Here is an 18912-nt window from a genome sequence, read left to right on the forward strand (position 1 = left end):
AGTTAAGGGTTAATGTCTCTTTTACCTGTAAAGGGCTAACAAGCTCAGTGAACCTGGCTAACACCTGACCAAAGGACCAATGGGAGGACAAGATACTTTCAAATCTTGGTGGAAGGAAACCTTTGTTTTGTGCTTTTTGGGTTGTTCTTTGTTCTCTCTTGGGGCTAAGAGAGGCCAGACATGCAACGAGGTTCCTCCAATCTTTCTGAAACAGTCTTCCATGTTCAAAATAGTAAGTATTAGCTAGAAAAGGTGAATTAGATTTATGTTTGTTTTCTTTATTTGCAAATGTGTATTTTGCTGGAAGGATTTTACCTCTGTTTGCTGTAACTTGTATTTTATACTAGTGGGGAGTGAGTCCCTCTGGTGTATGTAAAGCTGAGACCCTGTAAACATTTTCCATCTTGATTTTACAGAGATAATTTTTACTTTTTCTTTCTCTAATTAAAAGCTTTTCTTTTTAAGAACCTGATTGATTTTGTCTTTGTGTAAGACCCAAGGGGACTGGGTCTGAACTCACCAGGGACTGGTGGGGGGAAAGCAGAAGGGGGAAGGTGAATTTCTCTCTGTTTTAAGATTCAAGGAGTTTGAATCACAGTAATCTCTCAGGGTAACCCAGGGAGGGGAAAGTCTGGGAGGGGAAAGGTAGGGGAATGGTTTATTTCCCCATGTTTTAAGACCCAAGGGGTTTGGGTCTTGGTCTCCCCAGGGAAGGTTTTGAGGGGACAAGGAGTGCACCAGACACTAAAATCTCTGGTTTGTGGCAACGCTATCAGATCTAAGCTAAGAATTAAGTTTAGAGGAGTACATGCAGGTCCCCACTTTCTGGACGCTAAAGTTCAAAGTGGGAAAAAGACCTTGACACTCCCTTTCTGAAAATTAGCCTATTACTACTTTTCCTACCTTTAGTAGACATAGAGAAGAATTCATCATGGTCCTTTTTCTAACAGCCCATAACAGATTGGAAGGCTGTTATAAGGTGCACCCAACTCTTCTTTTCTCAAGACAAAGGAAACCCTTTTTAAAATGTCTCCCCCCCATAAGTCAAGTGTTCTCAACTTTTTATCACTTTTGTTGCTCTCCTCTGGACTCTTTCCATTTTATCCACCTCTCTTGTGGTGAGTAAGAACTGGACCCAGTACCGAGCTGAGGCCTTACCAGTGCAAGTAGAGTGGGACAATTACCTCCAATTTCTTAGATATGACATTCCCATTATTACACCCCAGAGTGATGATACCTTTATAGCAACCGCATCACATTATTGACCCATATTCAGATTGTGATTCACTATTATACCCAGATACTTTCCAGCACTTCTACCCCTTAGCCAGCCACTCCCCATTTCGGAGTTCTGCATTTGATTTTTCCTTCCTAAATGAAGTACTTTGCACTAGTCTTCACTAAATTTCATCTAGTTGAATTCAGACCAATTTTCTCATTTGTCAAGGTGGCTTTGAATTCTAATCCGATCACCCAAAGTACTTGCAAAACATCAAAGCTTGGTGTTGTGACTGTATCTCCCATAAGGCTTTATGGAAATATGCTTAGAATGTGTTTGATGCTGCATATACCATGCAACATATCTCTGTAAAGGTTATGATCTACTGAATCTATTAATCCTATTCATCTGCATGTATCATTTTTGTATTCAAAGTTTTGAATGTTATCAATGTTGGTGGACTACTAGCTTGATTTCTAAATAACCTTAGTAGAGCATTTGGTCAGTTCCTGGAGAAAGGAATGTTGAAATTAAGTACCTAATCAAGAAACACTTAAAGGACAATGGATCTTGGAATGCTCCAATCCACATCAGAAGTCTACTTGCGGACGTTCAAGGTAGCATGTAAACAATGGCTGCTACCTGTAAAAACTGAGAGTTATGCATGGACATGTGACTTGCCCAGGTGACTCCTAAACTCCATCTTGTAGCTGGACTTTGTCGTGGAAAGGACCACCAACGAGTTGAGTTGATCAGACAGCCTGAGGCTCCTTTATTGATTAATTAGAGATTACAAGCATATATGCAGGGAGAGACGACAAAGTCCCCTAGCAAGGGGAAGTTGCTCTACCTTACAGCAGAGATACCTGTGTTTATAAAGCCTAAAACCGCAAATTATCACATGAGCTTGTACATCTGTTATTACCTTATTTGGGTGATACATGACATGTTCTCAAAACAATTATTACAAAAAAGAGCTAAAAATTGCTAAGCTGTTCTTTTGTACTTTCTTTTAGGAAGCTCCTTCTTTTGCCAAGACCTTGGCACCCCGGTTATTCTTCTTTTGCGGTTTGAGCAGCTGTTTTTTTAAGCAAATTTTGAGGAACTTGGGTCCAAAAATACATGTTTGTTCTTTTGGCCAAGTTATTAGGGGTTATCTTTTATGCTTGCATGAGCTACTTAATAAACTATAATGACCTAGCAGCTGTTAGTCTATTCCGGCGTGATGGATGGGTTATTTAAGGGAGTTTATGTTAGTTTTAACCCCTTATAGTAGCATTTTTATTGTTTAGCAGCATTTGGTGGTGATTGTAGTGTTAGCAACATTTAATAACATAATAGTGTTATAATAATGGTGTATAGTAAAATCAGTGAGTGAGCCTCAGGAGAGTTAATGGAAAATCAATGTTTTTACTTTACTATATGTTAGTATGATTGGGGCCTAAGGCCTTGATGTGATTACGACCCTGATTACGACCCGGCTTTTGGGCCGGGGGTTAGTTTTCTTTATTACATAGGATTGAGGAGGGGGTCTCCACCCACAAGAGAGAGTCTATTTAAACCCCTGTCTTCAGCTGGCTAAAGAAGAGGCCTCTCCACCTCCCATGATACTTGAAAGAAACTGGAATAAAGGACAGCAACTGCAGGGGGTTGAGTAATTGCTCAACCCAGGCTAATAGGAGATTAGTCTGTAAAAGGGAGCATTCTGGAACTGGTGAGAGTCTTATCTGCATTCAGTTTGATTAGACATAGATTTGTGCATTTAATTTATTTTTGCTTGGTGACTTACTTTGTTCTCTCTGTTACTACTTGAAGCTACTTAAATACTACTTTCTGTATTTAATAAAATCACTTTTTACTTATTAGTTAACTCAGAGTATGTATTAATACCTGGAGAAGCAAACAGCTGTGCATCTCTCTCAGTGTTACAGAGGGTGAACAGTTTATGAGTTTACCTTGTATAAGCTTTATATAGGGTAACATGGATTTATTTGGATTCAGACCCCATTGGGAGTTGGACATCTGAGTGTTAAAGACAGGAACACTTCTGTTAGCTGCTTTCAGGTAAACCTGCAGCTTTGGGGCAAGTAATTCAGACCCTGGGTCTTTGTTGGAGCAGAGCGGTGTATCTGGCTCACAAGACAGGGTGCTGGAGCCCTGAGATGGCAGGGAAAGCAGGAGCAGAGATAGTCTTGGCACATTGAATGGCAGATCCCAAGGGGAGTTCTGTGATCTAACTCATGACAAGTGTCATCTGCAAATTTTATAGACACACTTTCTACTCCATTATACAAGTCAGTGAAAATAATCCCAGCACATCCCTCATCCCGCGTCCCTTCCTGCAACCCGCATTGGCCTGGAGCAGTGAACCTGCAGATGTGTCAGGTAAACAAACCACCCAGCCCTCCAGGGTGCTTACCATGGCAGGCCATGTGCCAAAGGTTGCTGATCTCTGTTTTAGAATATGAGCAATAGAAAGGTTTTCAAAAAGGGCAAGGAACTTCATGCATGTTTAAGAATAATATTTTTCAGTTTCCTTTCACAGCATGATTCCAAGCTATGATGGAAATAATCATGAAAAAAAAGAAAAGTTGGGAAATTAAAAAAAGCTGAATTAATCACCCAATTATGCCTTAACAGTTTATGGTAGGATTTTCAAAGATCCCTGTGGGATGTGAGCACCTAAATCCCATTGAAAGATCATGGGAACTCTGCATCTAACAGACTGTCTTCTTAAAAATCTTAGAGTTAAAGTTGATCATTTTTGTGTTCAATTTGATCATGCATCTCAGGTTGTCCTAGGAGATTTCTTGTCTCTGGTAATTTCCCAGTGATGTTGCAAGACCTCAGATGAAAACATCACACTTTCAAAATGTTATTTATAGAGTGAATGAAGGCAAAGACTTTCTCCAGATGCACGGAGAAGGAGAAATTCTGAGAGAGCAACAGAGACAGAGAGATTTTCAGAGAAAGAGAGAGGAGTTTTCTTTTGTTTTTCTAAATGACAACATCCATTGCTCAGCCAGTCTGGAAAGGCAAAGATTTGAAACTATGGTATGGCTATTCCTTGCTTGTCCCATGGTTTGTAATTCATAGATTAAAAGGCTAGAACATTGTGATCATCTTGACTGGTCTCCTTTATAAGACAGGCCATAGAAATTCCTGGTAAAATTCCCTAGAGCAGATCTTTTATATAAAAATATTCGATCGTGATTTTAAAATGGTCAGCGATGGAGACTCCACCATAACCCTTGGCAAGTAGTTCCAATTGTTAATTATCTTCTCTTTAAAATGTCCACCTTATTTCCAGAGTGAATGTGTCTTGTTTCAACTTCCATCCAATGGATCGTGTTATGCCTTTCTCTGCCAGAGGGAAGAGCTCATGTGCTTCCCAACTTCATACTTTAGCTTTTAGACCCTAGACTCTAACCAAGTCACCCCTTACACTTCTCTTTCTTAAGCTAAATGGATTCAGCTCTTTGAGTCTATAAGGCTTATTCAAACAGGTTTTTAACTACTGCTTTAGTTATGTCACTGCCGTAGAAAAGGGGTACAAGGAACGTTTTTGAAAGGTAGCTGGAATGGTGGAGCAATAGAAGATAGCAGTGAAGTTCAGTCTATTTAGATTATTGTAGAAAAGATTAAGAGATGAGCCACAAGAATGATTAAAGATTAGGAAAGCATTTCTTAGAGCATTACACTTCAGGAGCACAAAATTCTCAGCTGAACAGAGAGAAACTTAAAGAGTAACTTGATCCTAGTGAGTAAGTATCTACATGGAGAACCAATATTTCAGTATAGCAGAAAAAGGTTTAACAAGGATAGATGACTGGAAGTCAAAGCTAGAGAAATTCAGTGTGGAACTGAGGTGCACATTTTTAACTGGTAAGGGGAATTAACCATCTGAAGAAGTGTGTTGGTGGATATTCCAGAGCTGTTCATTTTTAAATCAAGATTAGGTGTTTTTCTAATAGATGGGCTCTAATCCAAAAGGCATTATTTTGAGGAAGTTAAATGGCTGAAGTTATATAGGAGGTCAGACTAGATGACCATAGATTCCAGGGCCAAAAGATACCACTATGATGAGTATGTTGTAAAAAAAGCTCTCCAAAAGAATCTATTCCGCTGCATGCTTAGACTCAAAGGCTTGGGTTTCTGGATGACTGATTTGGATTTTTTTTAAATGTATTTAAAGGGTCATTGGTTGTCTCCAGAGGACAGAGGGAACTGGATTAAAGAGATTTTTCAGGGAGCTGGACCCTGATCAGGAAGGGAATTGCTGCCAGACTCTGATAAAATCTGGCTTTCCTAGTAGTGTGAAAATAGAAGGTGATGGAATTCTATGTCTATATTTATGATTGCTCAGGCTAAAGACAAGGTTACCAGTTTTTCAAACACAGAACTCAGAGACTCAGTTTGTCAGTGGGATTTAAAATGACCTGCATTTAGAATTATGAAAAAAAACCCACATCCTTTATTTACCTGAGAGGAACAGTAGAGGAGTAAAGGGGCTGTAGTACCAAATTTGGGATGCTGCTGTTGAAAAAGAGTGTGTTCCCAGGGAGGAGCAGCTTGTGGCAACAAGTTAGGAGATTAATAGAAGAGTTATTAGGTAAAAGCCTATGTCATATGCTATGGACAGAGTCAGAAGATTACAGGCTTCCATCTAATTCTAATATCCAAGAATCTGTGCAAATGGCGTGCTTCCTCAGATGCATGTATTTTCACTGTTACTTTTTCTACAGACAAGGCTGATGTTGGACATGAAGGAAAAAAATGGAACGGCTGTGTTTGAATTCATCCTACTGGGATTTTCCAGCCTTGGTGAGAAACTGAAGATTTTCCTCTTCCTGATTCTTCTCCTCACCTACCTGATCACAGTGACGGGCAATGTGGTCATCATTTTCATAGTGTGGGTGGATCGCCGACTCCACTCTCCCATGTACTTTTTCATCGCCAATTTGTCCTTCTTGGAAATCTGGTTCACCACAGTCACGAGCCCTAAGATGATGCTGAACTTTGTGTCAGTCAGTAGAACCATTTCACTGAATGGCTGCATGGCCCAGACCTTCTTCTATTTCGCCTTAGGTGCAACAGAGTTAGCTCTCCTAGTGGTCATGTCCTTTGATCGCTATGTTGCCATCTGTCGCCCTTTGCAATACGCCACCATCATGAAGCAGAGACTCTGCATCCAGCTGGTCCTTGGTTCGTGGGTGGGAAGTTTCACAGTTATGAGTTTACGGATGCTCCTGATTTCGAAGTTGAGATTCTGTGGACTAAATGTGATCAACCATTTCTTTTGTGACAATTCTCCCCTCTTCCAACTCTCCTGCACTGACACCAGTGGGGTGAGAAGGGTGGATTCCATTTTGAGCTCAACCATAGTCCTGAGCTCACTATGCCTGACAATGTTGTCATATGTGAGCATCTTATTCTCTGTTCTCCGAATCCCAACGGCCACAGGCAGACAGAAAGCTTTTGCTACCTGTGGCTCCCACCTCACATCTTTGGCAATTGGGTATGCAAGCTGCATTGTTTTGTATGTCAGGTCTTCAGGAAATGCTTCCTTAGATGTCAACAAAGGGGTGGCTCTGCTGAACACCATAGTGTACCCTTTCCTCAACCCCTTCATCTACAGCCTCAGAAACAAGACTGTGAAACTCGCCCTGAGAGAAACCTTTAGCTTGAGCACTGTAAAGTTGTTCCCCAATCTGTGACATGCTTCCAAACAGATAAAAGAAAAGCAATGGAGGGATAATAGAAAGGCATGAATCTAGCTGCTAATGTGTAGCCAAGTTATGTGTAATGATTCACATGGTGTTTTTTTTAATAAATAAAGGTTCATTGACTGCTAGTGTTCAAGGAAATGGTAAGAGTTATTAAGCTGTTATTGAAAGTGCTGAATTGTCAGACCCTGGAACTCAATGTGCAATGATCCACAGAACTCAAACTTCATTGAGAGTAGCAGAGTAAACTTCCTTTAATTACGCGACTTTCAGTAGCACTTGGCCCTAGGGATCTGTAAGCCACTCCTTTAGTTATCACTGCAGCTTCTGAAAATTTCATAACACTCTTGTGTGGTAGGACAACACTGTCTGAATTTTTTATATCTAAATAACTAAGGAAAGGGTAAAAGAACTGAATTGCCTAAGGTCTGACAAAAAATCTATGGCTGACCTAGGCTCTGAAGTCTGGATTTTTGAGTCCAAGGCTTGCTCATCAATCCAATGGATCAATATCCTAGTCTGTAGAGAGAAACATGCAATAGCCTACTGTCTCTGAGGTGAGAGTTCAGATTTCCACCCTGTCTGTCAGTAGCAGTAGAATGTTAGTCACGGTTTGGAAGTTTCTCAGATACAGAAAGTTTTGTTAGAGAGAGATTCTTCAACTGCAGATCCTGTGAAAGACACCTGTACAACTCCCAACTTCAAATCAGGCCAAATAGTGATTGGAACCTGAGCCTCTCCAGTTCCAAGCCATAATCCAAGACATTGGCCTCTAGGATCAGTGCTGTTTTTCTTTCGAGAATTGACCAACAACACTATCCTGAACAGCAGAACGGTTTCATAATAAATGACTCAAAGACTCATAGACTCTAGGACTGGAAGGGACCTCGAGAGGTCATCGAGTCCAGTCCCCTGCCCTCATGGCAGGACCAAATACTGTCTAGACCATCCCCGATAGACATTTATCTAACCTACTCTTAAATATCTCCAGCGATGGAGATTCCACAGCTTCCCTAGGCAATCTATTCCAGTGTTTAACTACCCTGACAGTTAGGAACTTTTTCCTAATGTCCAACCTAAATCTCCCTTGCTGCAGTTTAAGCCCATTGCTTCTTGTTCTATCATTGGAGGCTAAGGTGAACAAGTTTTCTCCCTCCTCCTGATGACACCCTTTTAGATACCTGAAAACTGCTATCATGTCCCCTCTCAGTCTTGTCTTTTCCAAACTAAACAAACCCAATTCCTTCAGCCTTCCTTCATAGGTCATGTTCTCAAGACCTTTAATCATTCTTGTTGCTTTTCTCTGGACCCTCTCCAATTTTTCCACATCTTTCTTGAAATGCGGTGCCCAGAACTGGACACAATACTCCAGTTGAGGCCTAACCAGCGCAGAGTAAAGCGGAAGAATGACTTCTTGTGTCTTGTTTACAACACACCTGTTAATGCATCCCAGAATCACGTTTGCTTTTTTTGCAACAGTATCACACTGTTGACTCATATTAAGCTTGTGGTCCAGTATGACCCCTAGATCTCTTTCTGCCATACTCCTTCCTAGACAGTCTCTTCCCATTCTGTATGTGTGAAACTGATTGTTCCTTCCTAAGTGGAGCACTTTGCATTTATCTTTATTGAACTTCATCCTGTTTACCTCAGACCATTTCTCCAATTTGTCCAGATCATTTTGAATTTTGACCCTGTCCTCCAGAGCAGTTGCAATCCCTCCCAAGACAAAAGGTCTTGGTTTCATTCTGATGCAGAAGAACACATTTTGGACCCATGAAATGTAATTCTAGATTTCCCATCAGCCCCCCCGTCTTCCATTCTCATTGTACCAGATTAACTAAGCATTTCAGATGCTCTAATTTTCACATTGCTTTTCTGTTTCACCCATAGTAATAAGTACTGTGAGGAAAAAATATTTTCACACTTACACTTGAAATCTGGAACATAAATAATTAATCCTCAAAAGAAGAAGGTGCTGAAATGAAAGCACCAATTCTCTCATGTATCAAGGTCACATTGAATTCTAATCCTGTCCTCCAAAGTACTTGCAACACCTCCTAACTTGGTGCCATCTACAAATTATATAGTCACACTTTCTACTGCATTATATCCACCCTTTGCTACCATGTGTTGGGTCAGAACTGGACACAGTATTCCAGCTGGGCCTCACCAGGCAAGTAGAGTGGGACAATTGCCCCCAGTTTCCTACGTACAGCTCTCCTGTTACTAGGCCCCAGAATGATATTATCCTATCTAACAACTATATCACACTACTGACTCATATCCAGTTTGTGATTCAGTATTAGCCCCAGATACTTTTCAGCACTTCTATCCCCTAGCCAGTCACTCTCCATTTTGGAATTCTGCATTTGATTTTTCCTTCCTAAATGAAGTATTTTGCATTTCTCTTTATTGAATTTCATCTTGTTGAATTCAGTTCAATTTTCTAATTTGTCAAGGTTGTTTTGAATTCTAACCCTGTCCTCCAAAGTACTTGCAACACATCATGGCTTGGTGTCATCTGCAAATGTTATAGACATACTTTCTACTCCATTATGCAAGTCATCAGCAAAAATAATGAACTTTACCAAAGCCAGGTTTGACCCCCTGGAAACCCCACTAGATACTCCCTCCGAGTTTGTCAGTGAACCACTGATTACCACCCTTTGGATATGGTCATTCAACCAGTTGTGCTCCCACCTTAGAGTAATTTCACCTAGACCCCATTTCCCTAGTTTGCTTATGAGAATGTCATGTGGGACCGTGTCAAATACCTCCCTATAATCTAGATACATCCTGTCTACTGCTTCTCCTCTATCTACAGCAAGGTTTCTCAAAGAGGGGTCACCGCTTGTGCAGGGAAAGCCCCTGGCAGGCTGAGCTGCTGTGTTTACCTGCCCCGCCCACAGGTCCGGCTGATCACAGCTCCCACTGGCCGCGGATCACTGCTCCGGGCCAATAGGAGCTGCTGGAAGTGATGCGGGCCCAGGGAGTTACTGGTCGCCACTTCCAGCAGCTCCCATTGGCCCAGACCAGCAATCCGCGGCCAGTGGGAGCTGCGATGGGCTGGATCTGTGAACAGGGCAGGTAAACACACTGGCTCAGCCCGCCAGGGGCTTTCCCTACACAAGCGGTGACCCCTCTTTGAAAAACGCTAGTCTACAGGGACACTAAACCTCTCAGAGAAGGAAATTAAGTTTGTTTGACAAGATTTGTTCTTGATAAATCCATGCCAGCCATTCCTTATCTCACTAGTGTCATCTCAGTGCTGGCACTTGGGTTGTTTAACCAGTTGTTCCAATATCTTTCCAGGTGTTGAAGTGAGGCTGACTGGTGTACAATACTCTGGGTTTGCTACATTCCCTTTTTTAAAAACGTAACAATATAGACAGTCGCCCTTGGACTATTCTCTGGGAGACTGCACCATTCTTCCTCAATCTTTCTGTACATCTTTGGATAAAAATCTATTCTCTGTTCTTGGCCTCTAAAATACACTGTGAGCAGTCTGCTATTAGAGCAATATTCTAACTTTAAATTTGATTTGCTAAAGGGAATGGCATTCTGTCCCATCTCAATATCAAGTGATTCACGTTGAAAAATGGCACAACAAACATACAGAAGCTCAGCCTTTTGTGGCTGAAACTATTTTTGGTCTCAAATGCACATTTAGCAACACATACAGGTTTTGCAAATTCATGTGGGTTTCACTGAAGTGTATTAGCCATTTGTTTAAAAAAAAAATCAAAACGTCTCTTTGCAGCATTTTCCACTGAAATGTTTCTGTTCTTCAGTGCAAAATTCCATTGCTTTGATTTAAAAAAAAATGGAAAACATTTTATGGGCTCAATAATTCAAAGCTATACACTTCAATTTTTTATTTGCCCCAAAAGAAATGTGCAGATTTTTTTTTAGCATTTGCATTCACCAAACTTTTTTTCCCATTAGTTTCAAATTGCAACAAAAATTATTTTTATTTTTTTCAGTTACCAGCTATCTGCAAAAAACATTATTCACACAGATATACTCTCAAATAAACATTACTCTGTTATTCTACCTACAATCTGTTTATTTTAGAACATAATCAACAGAAAGGTTTGCAAATGGGTAAAGAACTTCATGTATGTTTAAGAATAATATATTTCAGTTTCCTTTGACAGCATGATTCCAGTCTCTGACAGAAATAATCATGAAAAAAATGAAAAGTTGCGAAATTCAAAAAAGTTGAATTAATCATCCAGTTCTCTCTCAACAGTTTATGGTGGGATTATCAATGATTCATAAGGGATATGAGCACCTAAATCCCATGGAAAGATTATGGGAGCTCTGCACCTAACTGCCTTCGTCATCTTAAAAATCTTAGCCATAAAGATGACCATTTTTGTGTTCAATTTGATCATGCATCTCAGGTTGTCCTAGGAGATTTCTTGCCTCTGGTAATTTTCTGTTGGTGTTGCCAGTCCTCAGATGAAATCATCACACTTTCAAAACTTATTTATAGAGTGAGTGAAGGCAAAGATTTTCTCCAGATGCACAGAGAAGGAGAGATGCTGAGAGAGCAACAGAGACACAGAGAGAGGGAGAGATTTTCAGAGAAAGAGAAAGGTGTTTTCTGTTTCTTTTCTAAACGACAGCATCAATTGCTTGGTCGGTCTGGAAAGGTAAAGATATGAAACTATGGTATGGCTATGCCTAGGCTTTTCTGTGGTTCATAAATTCATAGATTAGAAGGCTAGAAGGGAGCTTTGTCCACATCCAGGCCAGTCTCCTTTTTAACACAGGCCATAGAAATTCCCAATAAAAATTCCCAGAGGAAAAAATGTCACTGATGGAGACTCCACTATAATCCTTGGTAAGTTGTTCCAGTTGTTAATTATTCGCCCTCTTAAACATGCACTTCTTTTTTCCGGAGTGAATTTGTCTTGTTCCAACTTCCATCCAGTGGATCCCGTTATGCATTGTTCTGCTACGTGGAAGAGCCCACCTGCATCCCAAATTGGTATGCTAGACTCTAACCAAGTTTACACTCCTTTTGGTTAAGCTAATTAGATTGAGCTTCTTCAGTCCATACGGCTTGTCAAGTGGGTCTTTAGCTACCGCATTAGTTATGTCACTGCTGTAGAAAAGGTGTACAAAGGTAAAAGTCAGGAAGATAGATGTAGCGCTGGAGCAATAGAATATAATAGTGAAGCTCAATCTATTTAAGCAGCAAAGGATCCTGTGGCACCTTATAGACTAACAGACGTTTTGGAGCATGAGCTTTCGTGGGTGAATCCCCACTTCGTCAGATGCATATCAGTGAGTATTCATCCACGAAAGCTCATGCTCCAAAACGTCTGTTAGTCTATAAGGTGCCACAGGATTCTTTGCTGCTTTTACAGATCCAGACTAACATGGCTACCCCTCTGATATCAATCTATTTAGATTATTTAAGAAAAATTACATATGTGATTTTTGCATAGCATGCAAGTATCTACTTCGGGAAAACAGTTCTGACAGTAGAAGACTCTTTGAACTATCAGAAAAAGGTATTCAGTGATTTGAAGCTGAGGATAGAGAAATTCAAGCAAGAAGAATGGTGCACATTTTTAAGGGTGAGAATTATTAACTATTGGGACAATTTACCTAGAGATGTGGTGGATATTCCATCACATAAAGACTTTAAATGGAGTTTGAATATCTTTTTAAAAGATATTCTCTACTTCAGCCGCAAGTTGTGGACTTAATTGAGAAATTACTAGATACAATTTTATGGTTTGTGATGCTGAAAGCAAATTAGATCTTTTTTTGACAACTAATTGGTTGTTTGCTCTGAGGGTGCTGACATGAAAAGCAGTTGGGGGATTTGTAAGGGAGTGACCTTTTTATTATAATCCTGATGCAAAGAAAATAAAATTTACAGACTATATCTGGGGTCATCAAAAGATTCAGCTTCTGTGCTCAAATGTGGTAGTTGTATTCAATAGGCTTATTGTTATCATTGATAAATATTTTACTCTTCCTAGGAAATATAATGTGGTTGTGAATATTTTTTACTTTTATTAAAGGTTCACCCACTTTGAAAGGTTGAAAAATGTTGCTTCAGGTCAAGCACAAGTGTGAAGATTGGACTATGTTAACTTGAAATTGCATTGTGTGAGATGTATTATAGAATAAATCTTAAGGAAAATTGACTGAGAAGAGTGAGAGGTCATGGTGAATAATCAGTTGAATATGAGCACCCAGATCGGTCCTGTGGCCAAACAGGTGAATGCCATCTTTGGGTATAAACACGGGGAGTCCTGAGAAGGAGAAGAGAGGCTGTTTTTCCTCTGTATCTGGCTCTGCTGCAACCACTGCTGGAATACTTGTGTCTAGTTTTGGAGTGCACAGTTGAAGAAGGATGTTAATAAAGTGAGGAGGTTCAGAGATGAGTCATAAGAATGATTAAAGATTTGGAAAACATTCCTTAGAGTGTTATATTCAAGGAGTACAATATACCCAGCTTATCAAAGAAGTAATTTGATTACAGTCTGTAAGTCCCTACATGAAGAATAAATATTTCAGTATAGCAGAAAAAGGTATAACAAGGTCAAATGACTGGAAGTCAAAGCTAGAAAAATTCAGACCACAAAAAAGATGCACAGTTTTGAAAAGTGAGGGGGAATTAACCGTCTGAACAATTTACAATTCTCCAAACACTAGTAGTTTTTAAATGAAGATTAAGTGTTTTTCTAACAGATAGGCTCTAATGTCCCAAAATAATACATTTTGAATTCAACAGCTAGAGTTATATATGTTGTCAGATTAGATGATCAGAGTGATCAGAGAGGTTCCCTCAGGCCCTGGAATCTATGATGGAGTACACTGTAAAAAAAAAAAAGTCCAAAAAGAATCTATGCTGCAGAATGCACAGACTCACAGAGGCTTGGGCTCCTGGATGGCTTATTTGTTTTCATTCATTTATTTAAAGGGTAACCGGTTGTCTCCAGAGGACAAGGGGAGCTGGATCAAAGAGGTCATTCAGAGGCCTGGACTCTGATCAGGAAGGGAATCGCTGCCAGACTCTGATAAAATCTGACGTCACTAGCAGCGTGAAACTAGAAGGTGACCAAATTCTTTGTCTATATTTACGTTTGGTCAGGTAAATACAAGATTACTGGTTTTTCAAACAGAACTCAGGGCACAGTCCATCGATGTTTTCTAAAATGACCTGCAGGGCTCTTGAAATAGAATTATGAAAAAATTGGCACCTTTTATTTAGCTGCAAGCATCAGTAGAGGAAGTTTAGAGGGGTCAAAGGGCTGCAGTACCAAATTTAGTGTTGAATAAAGGTGTTCCCAGGGAGGAGCAGGTCATGGCAACAAGTTTGGAGATTAACAGAGGAGTTACTAGGTAAAATCCTATGTCATATTAATATGAACATAGATTAGAAAATATCAAGGTTCCATCTGGCATTAATATCACTGTATCTGTGAAAATGCCTTTTATTTTCACTGTTATTCTTTCTACAGCCCAGTCTGATATCGGACATGGAGGATAGAAATGAAACGGCTGTGTCTGAGTTCATCCTTCTGGGATTTTCCAGCCTTGGTGAGAAACTGAAGATTTTCCTCTTCCTGGTTCTTCTCCTCACCTACCTGATCACAGTGACGAGCAACGTGGTCATCATTTTCATAGTGTGGGTGGATCCCCGACTCCACTCTCCCATGTACTTTTTCATCGCCAATTTGTCCTTCTTGGAAATCTGGTTCACCTCGGTCACAAGCCCTAAGATGATGCTGAACTTCATGTCAATTAACCAAACCATTTCATTCAATGGCTGCATGGCCCAGTCATACTTCTATTTCGCCTTGGGTGTTACAGAGTTCTGCCTCCTAGTGGTCATGTCCTTTGATCGCTATGTTGCCATCTGCCACCCTTTGCAATACTCCACCATCGTGAAGCAGAGACTCTGCATCCAATTGGTCCTTGGTTCGTGGGTGGGAAGTTTCACAGTTATAAGTTTACGGATGCTCCTGATTTCGAAGCTGAGATTCTGTGGGCCGAATGTGATCGACCATTTCTTCTGTGACAATTCTCCCCTCTTCCAACTCTCCTGCACTGACACCAGTGGGGTTAAGAGGGTGGACTCCATTTTGATCTCAAACATAGTCCTGAGTTCATTATGTTTAACCATGTTGTCTTATGGAAGCATCTTCTTCTCTATTCTGCGAATCCCAACAGCCACAGGCAGACAGAAAGCATTTTCAACCTGTGGCTCCCATCTCACAGCTTTGGCTGTTGTCTATGGAAGCTGCATTGTTTTGTATGCCAGGCCTTCAGGAAATTCCTTCTCGGATGTCAACAAAGGAGTCGCTCTGCTGAACACCGTACTGTACCCTTTCCTCAACCCCTTTATCTACAGCCTCAGAAACAAGACTGTGAAACTCGCCCTGGGAGAAACCTTTAGTCAGAGCACAACGAAGTTGTTCCCCAATCTATAATGTGTTTCTGGATAGACAGAAGCAAAGCAACCAAATGATAATGAATGGGCATGAGTCAATCTTCTTATGTTTAGCCCAATTATGTCTAATAATCCTTTCTCCATCTGTATGTTCTATGAATAAATGGTCAGTGCATTTTATTTTTCATGGAAATAATTAGAATAATGAAATCTTTCTTCAGAGTGCTAAACTGTCAGACAATTGCGATCAATGTGCAGTTATCCACAGAGCAAACACATCACAGATAGTAGCAGGGTGAGCTTCCTTCAGACCACACCACTTTCAACAGGACTCGGGTATCACATATGCAATACTTCAGCTGTGGCTGAGCAGAGTGAGGGCAATTAGCTGCTCGGTTTTACCTACAAGACTCCTATTGTTACACCTTAGAACAATATTAATGTTTTTTCTCAGCTGCCTTGCATTGCTGACTCGTACTGAATTTGTGAACTGCTGTTATCCCCAGACCTACCACCTAGCATTTTCTATTCCCCATTTTGTAGGTGTGCATTCAGTTTTTCTTTCCTAAGTATAGAATCTTGTAATTGTCTTTCTTGAATTTCATCTTGTTGATTTCAGACCAATCCTCTGCCAAAGTCATTTTGAACTCTTATCCTTTCCTCCAAAGTGCTCGGAACCCCTCACGGCTTGGCATCATCTGCAAATCTGATAAACATTCTGTGATCAAAGTTATTAATTAAAATAATGACTAGTACCAGACAGAGGACTGACACCTTCCCATTTCACAGTGAACTATTAAATGGTTTAAACACAACAAATCCTGCATCTTGGCAGGGGTTAGACTGGATGACCCTTGCAGTCCATTTTCACCCTGTGAGTCTGTGATTCATAACTACTCTTTTTGTATGGTTTTCCAACCAGTTGAGCACCCACCTGATAGTAATTTCATCTAAATCACATTTCTGTAGTTTTCTTCTGAGAATGTACTGTGGGACTGTGACAAATGCATTATTAAAATCTAATATAATAATGTCCCGCATTCATTAGGCCAGTAACCTCCTCAAAGATGGAAATTAGTTTGGTTTGGCCTGATTTGTTCTTGACAAATCTATTCTGGCCAGGCCTTCTAACTGTTATTCTCTAGGTGCTTACACATGAGTTGTTTAATATTTTTTTCCAGTACCTTTCCAGGTACTGAAATTAGGCTGTATGATTTATAATTCCTTGCTCCCATTTCTTCCTCTTTTTAAAGATGGTTTCTATGGCTACCCTTCTCCAATCCTCTGGGACACTGCAGAATCAAGTGTCCAGATCTCGAAAGTGGCTTGGAACGTCTTAGCAATAGTGTAGATGGGCAGGGTCAGTGCAACCATTTAGGTAACCTACGTGGTCGCCTAGGGCACTAGGATTTGGGGGGCGGCATTCTCTTTGGCAGCAACCTCGGCAGCCGGATCTTCGGCCACCCCGGTTGCCGCCGGCATTTAGGCGGAGGGAGCTGGGGCAGGGGAGAGCGGGAAGGGATGCCTGCAGCAAGTAAGGGGGGGCAGCGGCATGCAGTGGAACTCCCTGCCCCAGCTCACCCCTGCCCCACCTCCACCCCGAGCACGCCGTGGCTGCTTCACTTCTCCTGCCTCCCAGGCTTGCAGTGCCTAAGCTGATTGGCACTGCAAGCCTGGGAGGCAGGAGAAGGGAAGCAGCAACGGCGTGCTCGGGGTGGAGGCAGGGCAGGGGTGAGCTGGGGCCTGGCGGTGCCTCAGGGCAGAGGGTGGCAGGTGGGGAGCTGCTGCAGGGGAGGCACACCAGGGGGGAGGGGGGAGCTGCCATGGGGGGGGACCTCAGGGCGAGGGCTTGGGGACAGGGGAGGGTGCAAGGTGGAAGTTTCACCTAGGGAGCTAAACATCCTTGCACTGGCCCTGTACATGGGGCCTAATAGACATACCTGACATACCATACTCAGAGAAAAGCTATAGAATCTTCTTAGATTATAACTGTGTGTGTGTGCAGTGAATGTTCAGGTTAGCATGCCCCACAGTGAAACCCCAACACCCTATGAAACTCAAATCATTATTAGGACAATAACATCAGTTGTCTTGACTGCTGTTGCCTGTCTCTGGATGGATGTCTAGTCTCTTTTCTTCCTTGATCTTGACCTCTAAGATTATACTGGTAGCAGTTTCCTATTAGAAGAATATTCTAAATTTCCCATTTGATTCGGTAAAAGGAATTTCATTTTAGCCTATATCAATATCAAGAAATTCACTCACAAGCCTGGTGTAATATGTACAAATGCTCATAAATGGAGGGGGGTGAACTTTTTTGGCGGAAACACTCTCTGGTCTAAAATTCTGATTCAGCAGCACTGAAAGACTTTCCAAATTCATGTTAGTTTCACTGAACTGTGTCAACCACATTTAAAAAAAATCAAAATATTTCATTGCAACATTTTCCAAGAGTTGTGTTTCAGTTTTTCAGCGCAAGCAATGTTTGGTCTCAAAATTTCCTTTACTTTTAAAAAAAACATAGAAAATAATTGAATATGCCCAAGACTGAAACCATATATTTCAGTTTTGTCATTCGACCCAAAATAAATTTGTTTTATTTTTTCCCTTTTTAATTCACCAATTTATTTAAATGAATTTTTGGTTCAACCCAAATCAAGGTTTATTTTTTCAATTGCCAGCCACATATGAAGTTGTTAAACACAGAGCTACACTCACAAATGCACACTGATTTGCCATTCCACTTAAAATCTGTCTATTTTAGAACCTAAATCAGTCGAAGTGTTTGTGAAAGAAGTAAAGAATTCTGTGAATATTTAAGAGTAACGTTTTGTTTGTTACCTTTCACAAAATGATTCCATACTTTGATGGAAAAATCATGAAAAAAAATCAAAATTTGAGAAATTCACAAAAGCTGAATTAATCACTGAGTTGTGCCCTAACAGTTTATGATGGGATTTCAATGTTTCCTAAGGCATTTGAGCACTTGAGTGCAACGTAAGTAACGTGAGAGCACTGCATCTAACTCCCTTAGTCTTTTTAACAACCTTAGCCTTAAAGATGACCCTTTCTGTGTTCAGTATGATCATTCATTTCAGATTGTCCAAGGAGATTTCTTGCCTCGGTAATTTCCCATTGGTGTTGCCAGGTCTCAAAGGAAATCATAGCATTTTCAAAACCTTATTTACAGAGTGTGTAAAGGCAAAGGTTTTTTTCACCAGATGGACTCAGCAGGAAAGATGCTGAGAAAGCAACTGAGAGAGAATTTCAGAAAAAGAGATGTGGTTTCTGTTTCATTTCTAAACTACAGCATCCAATATTCGGCCAGTCTGAAAAGATGAAGATATAAAATTGTGGTGTCTACAGATATGCTTTGATGTTCCATGGCTCAGAAATTCATAGATCAGATTGCCAGAAGGGACCATTGTGATCATCTGGGCTGGCCTCCTCTCTAACACTGGCCCTGGAACTTCCCAGAAAAAAATTCCTAGAGCAGATCTTTTAGAAAAAAAAATCTAATCTTGATTTAAAAATGGTCAGTG

The 18912-nt window shown here is 40.7% G+C and overlaps 2 protein-coding genes across 2 annotated transcripts; both read left to right on the forward strand.

The window, feature by feature from the left end:
- Window positions 1-5982: 5982 nt before the first annotated feature.
- Window positions 5983-6936, forward strand: LOC115642265 (olfactory receptor 49-like). The gene has a single exon (XM_030545718.1). The coding sequence runs from the start codon at window positions 5983-5985 to the stop codon at window positions 6934-6936; it is 954 nt and encodes a 317-aa protein (XP_030401578.1).
- A 7520-nt stretch (window positions 6937-14456) lies between these two features.
- LOC115642266 (olfactory receptor 49-like) lies at window positions 14457-15410 on the forward strand. The gene has a single exon (XM_030545719.1). It carries the CDS (start codon window positions 14457-14459, stop codon window positions 15408-15410), a length of 954 nt encoding a protein of 317 aa, XP_030401579.1.
- Window positions 15411-18912: the final 3502 nt, after the last annotated feature.

Source organism: Gopherus evgoodei, unplaced genomic scaffold (genome assembly GCF_007399415.2).
Source record: "Gopherus evgoodei ecotype Sinaloan lineage unplaced genomic scaffold, rGopEvg1_v1.p scaffold_39_arrow_ctg1, whole genome shotgun sequence".
NCBI classification, from domain to species: Eukaryota; Metazoa; Chordata; order Testudines; family Testudinidae; genus Gopherus; species Gopherus evgoodei.

Bases quoted from the DNA above. Each gene is read 5' to 3' on its own strand.
- LOC115642265 (XM_030545718.1), top strand. From the start codon at position 5,983: ATGAAGGAAAAAAATGGAACGGCTGTGTTTGAATTCATCCTACTGGGA.
- LOC115642266 (XM_030545719.1), top strand. From the start codon at position 14,457: ATGGAGGATAGAAATGAAACGGCTGTGTCTGAGTTCATCCTTCTGGGA.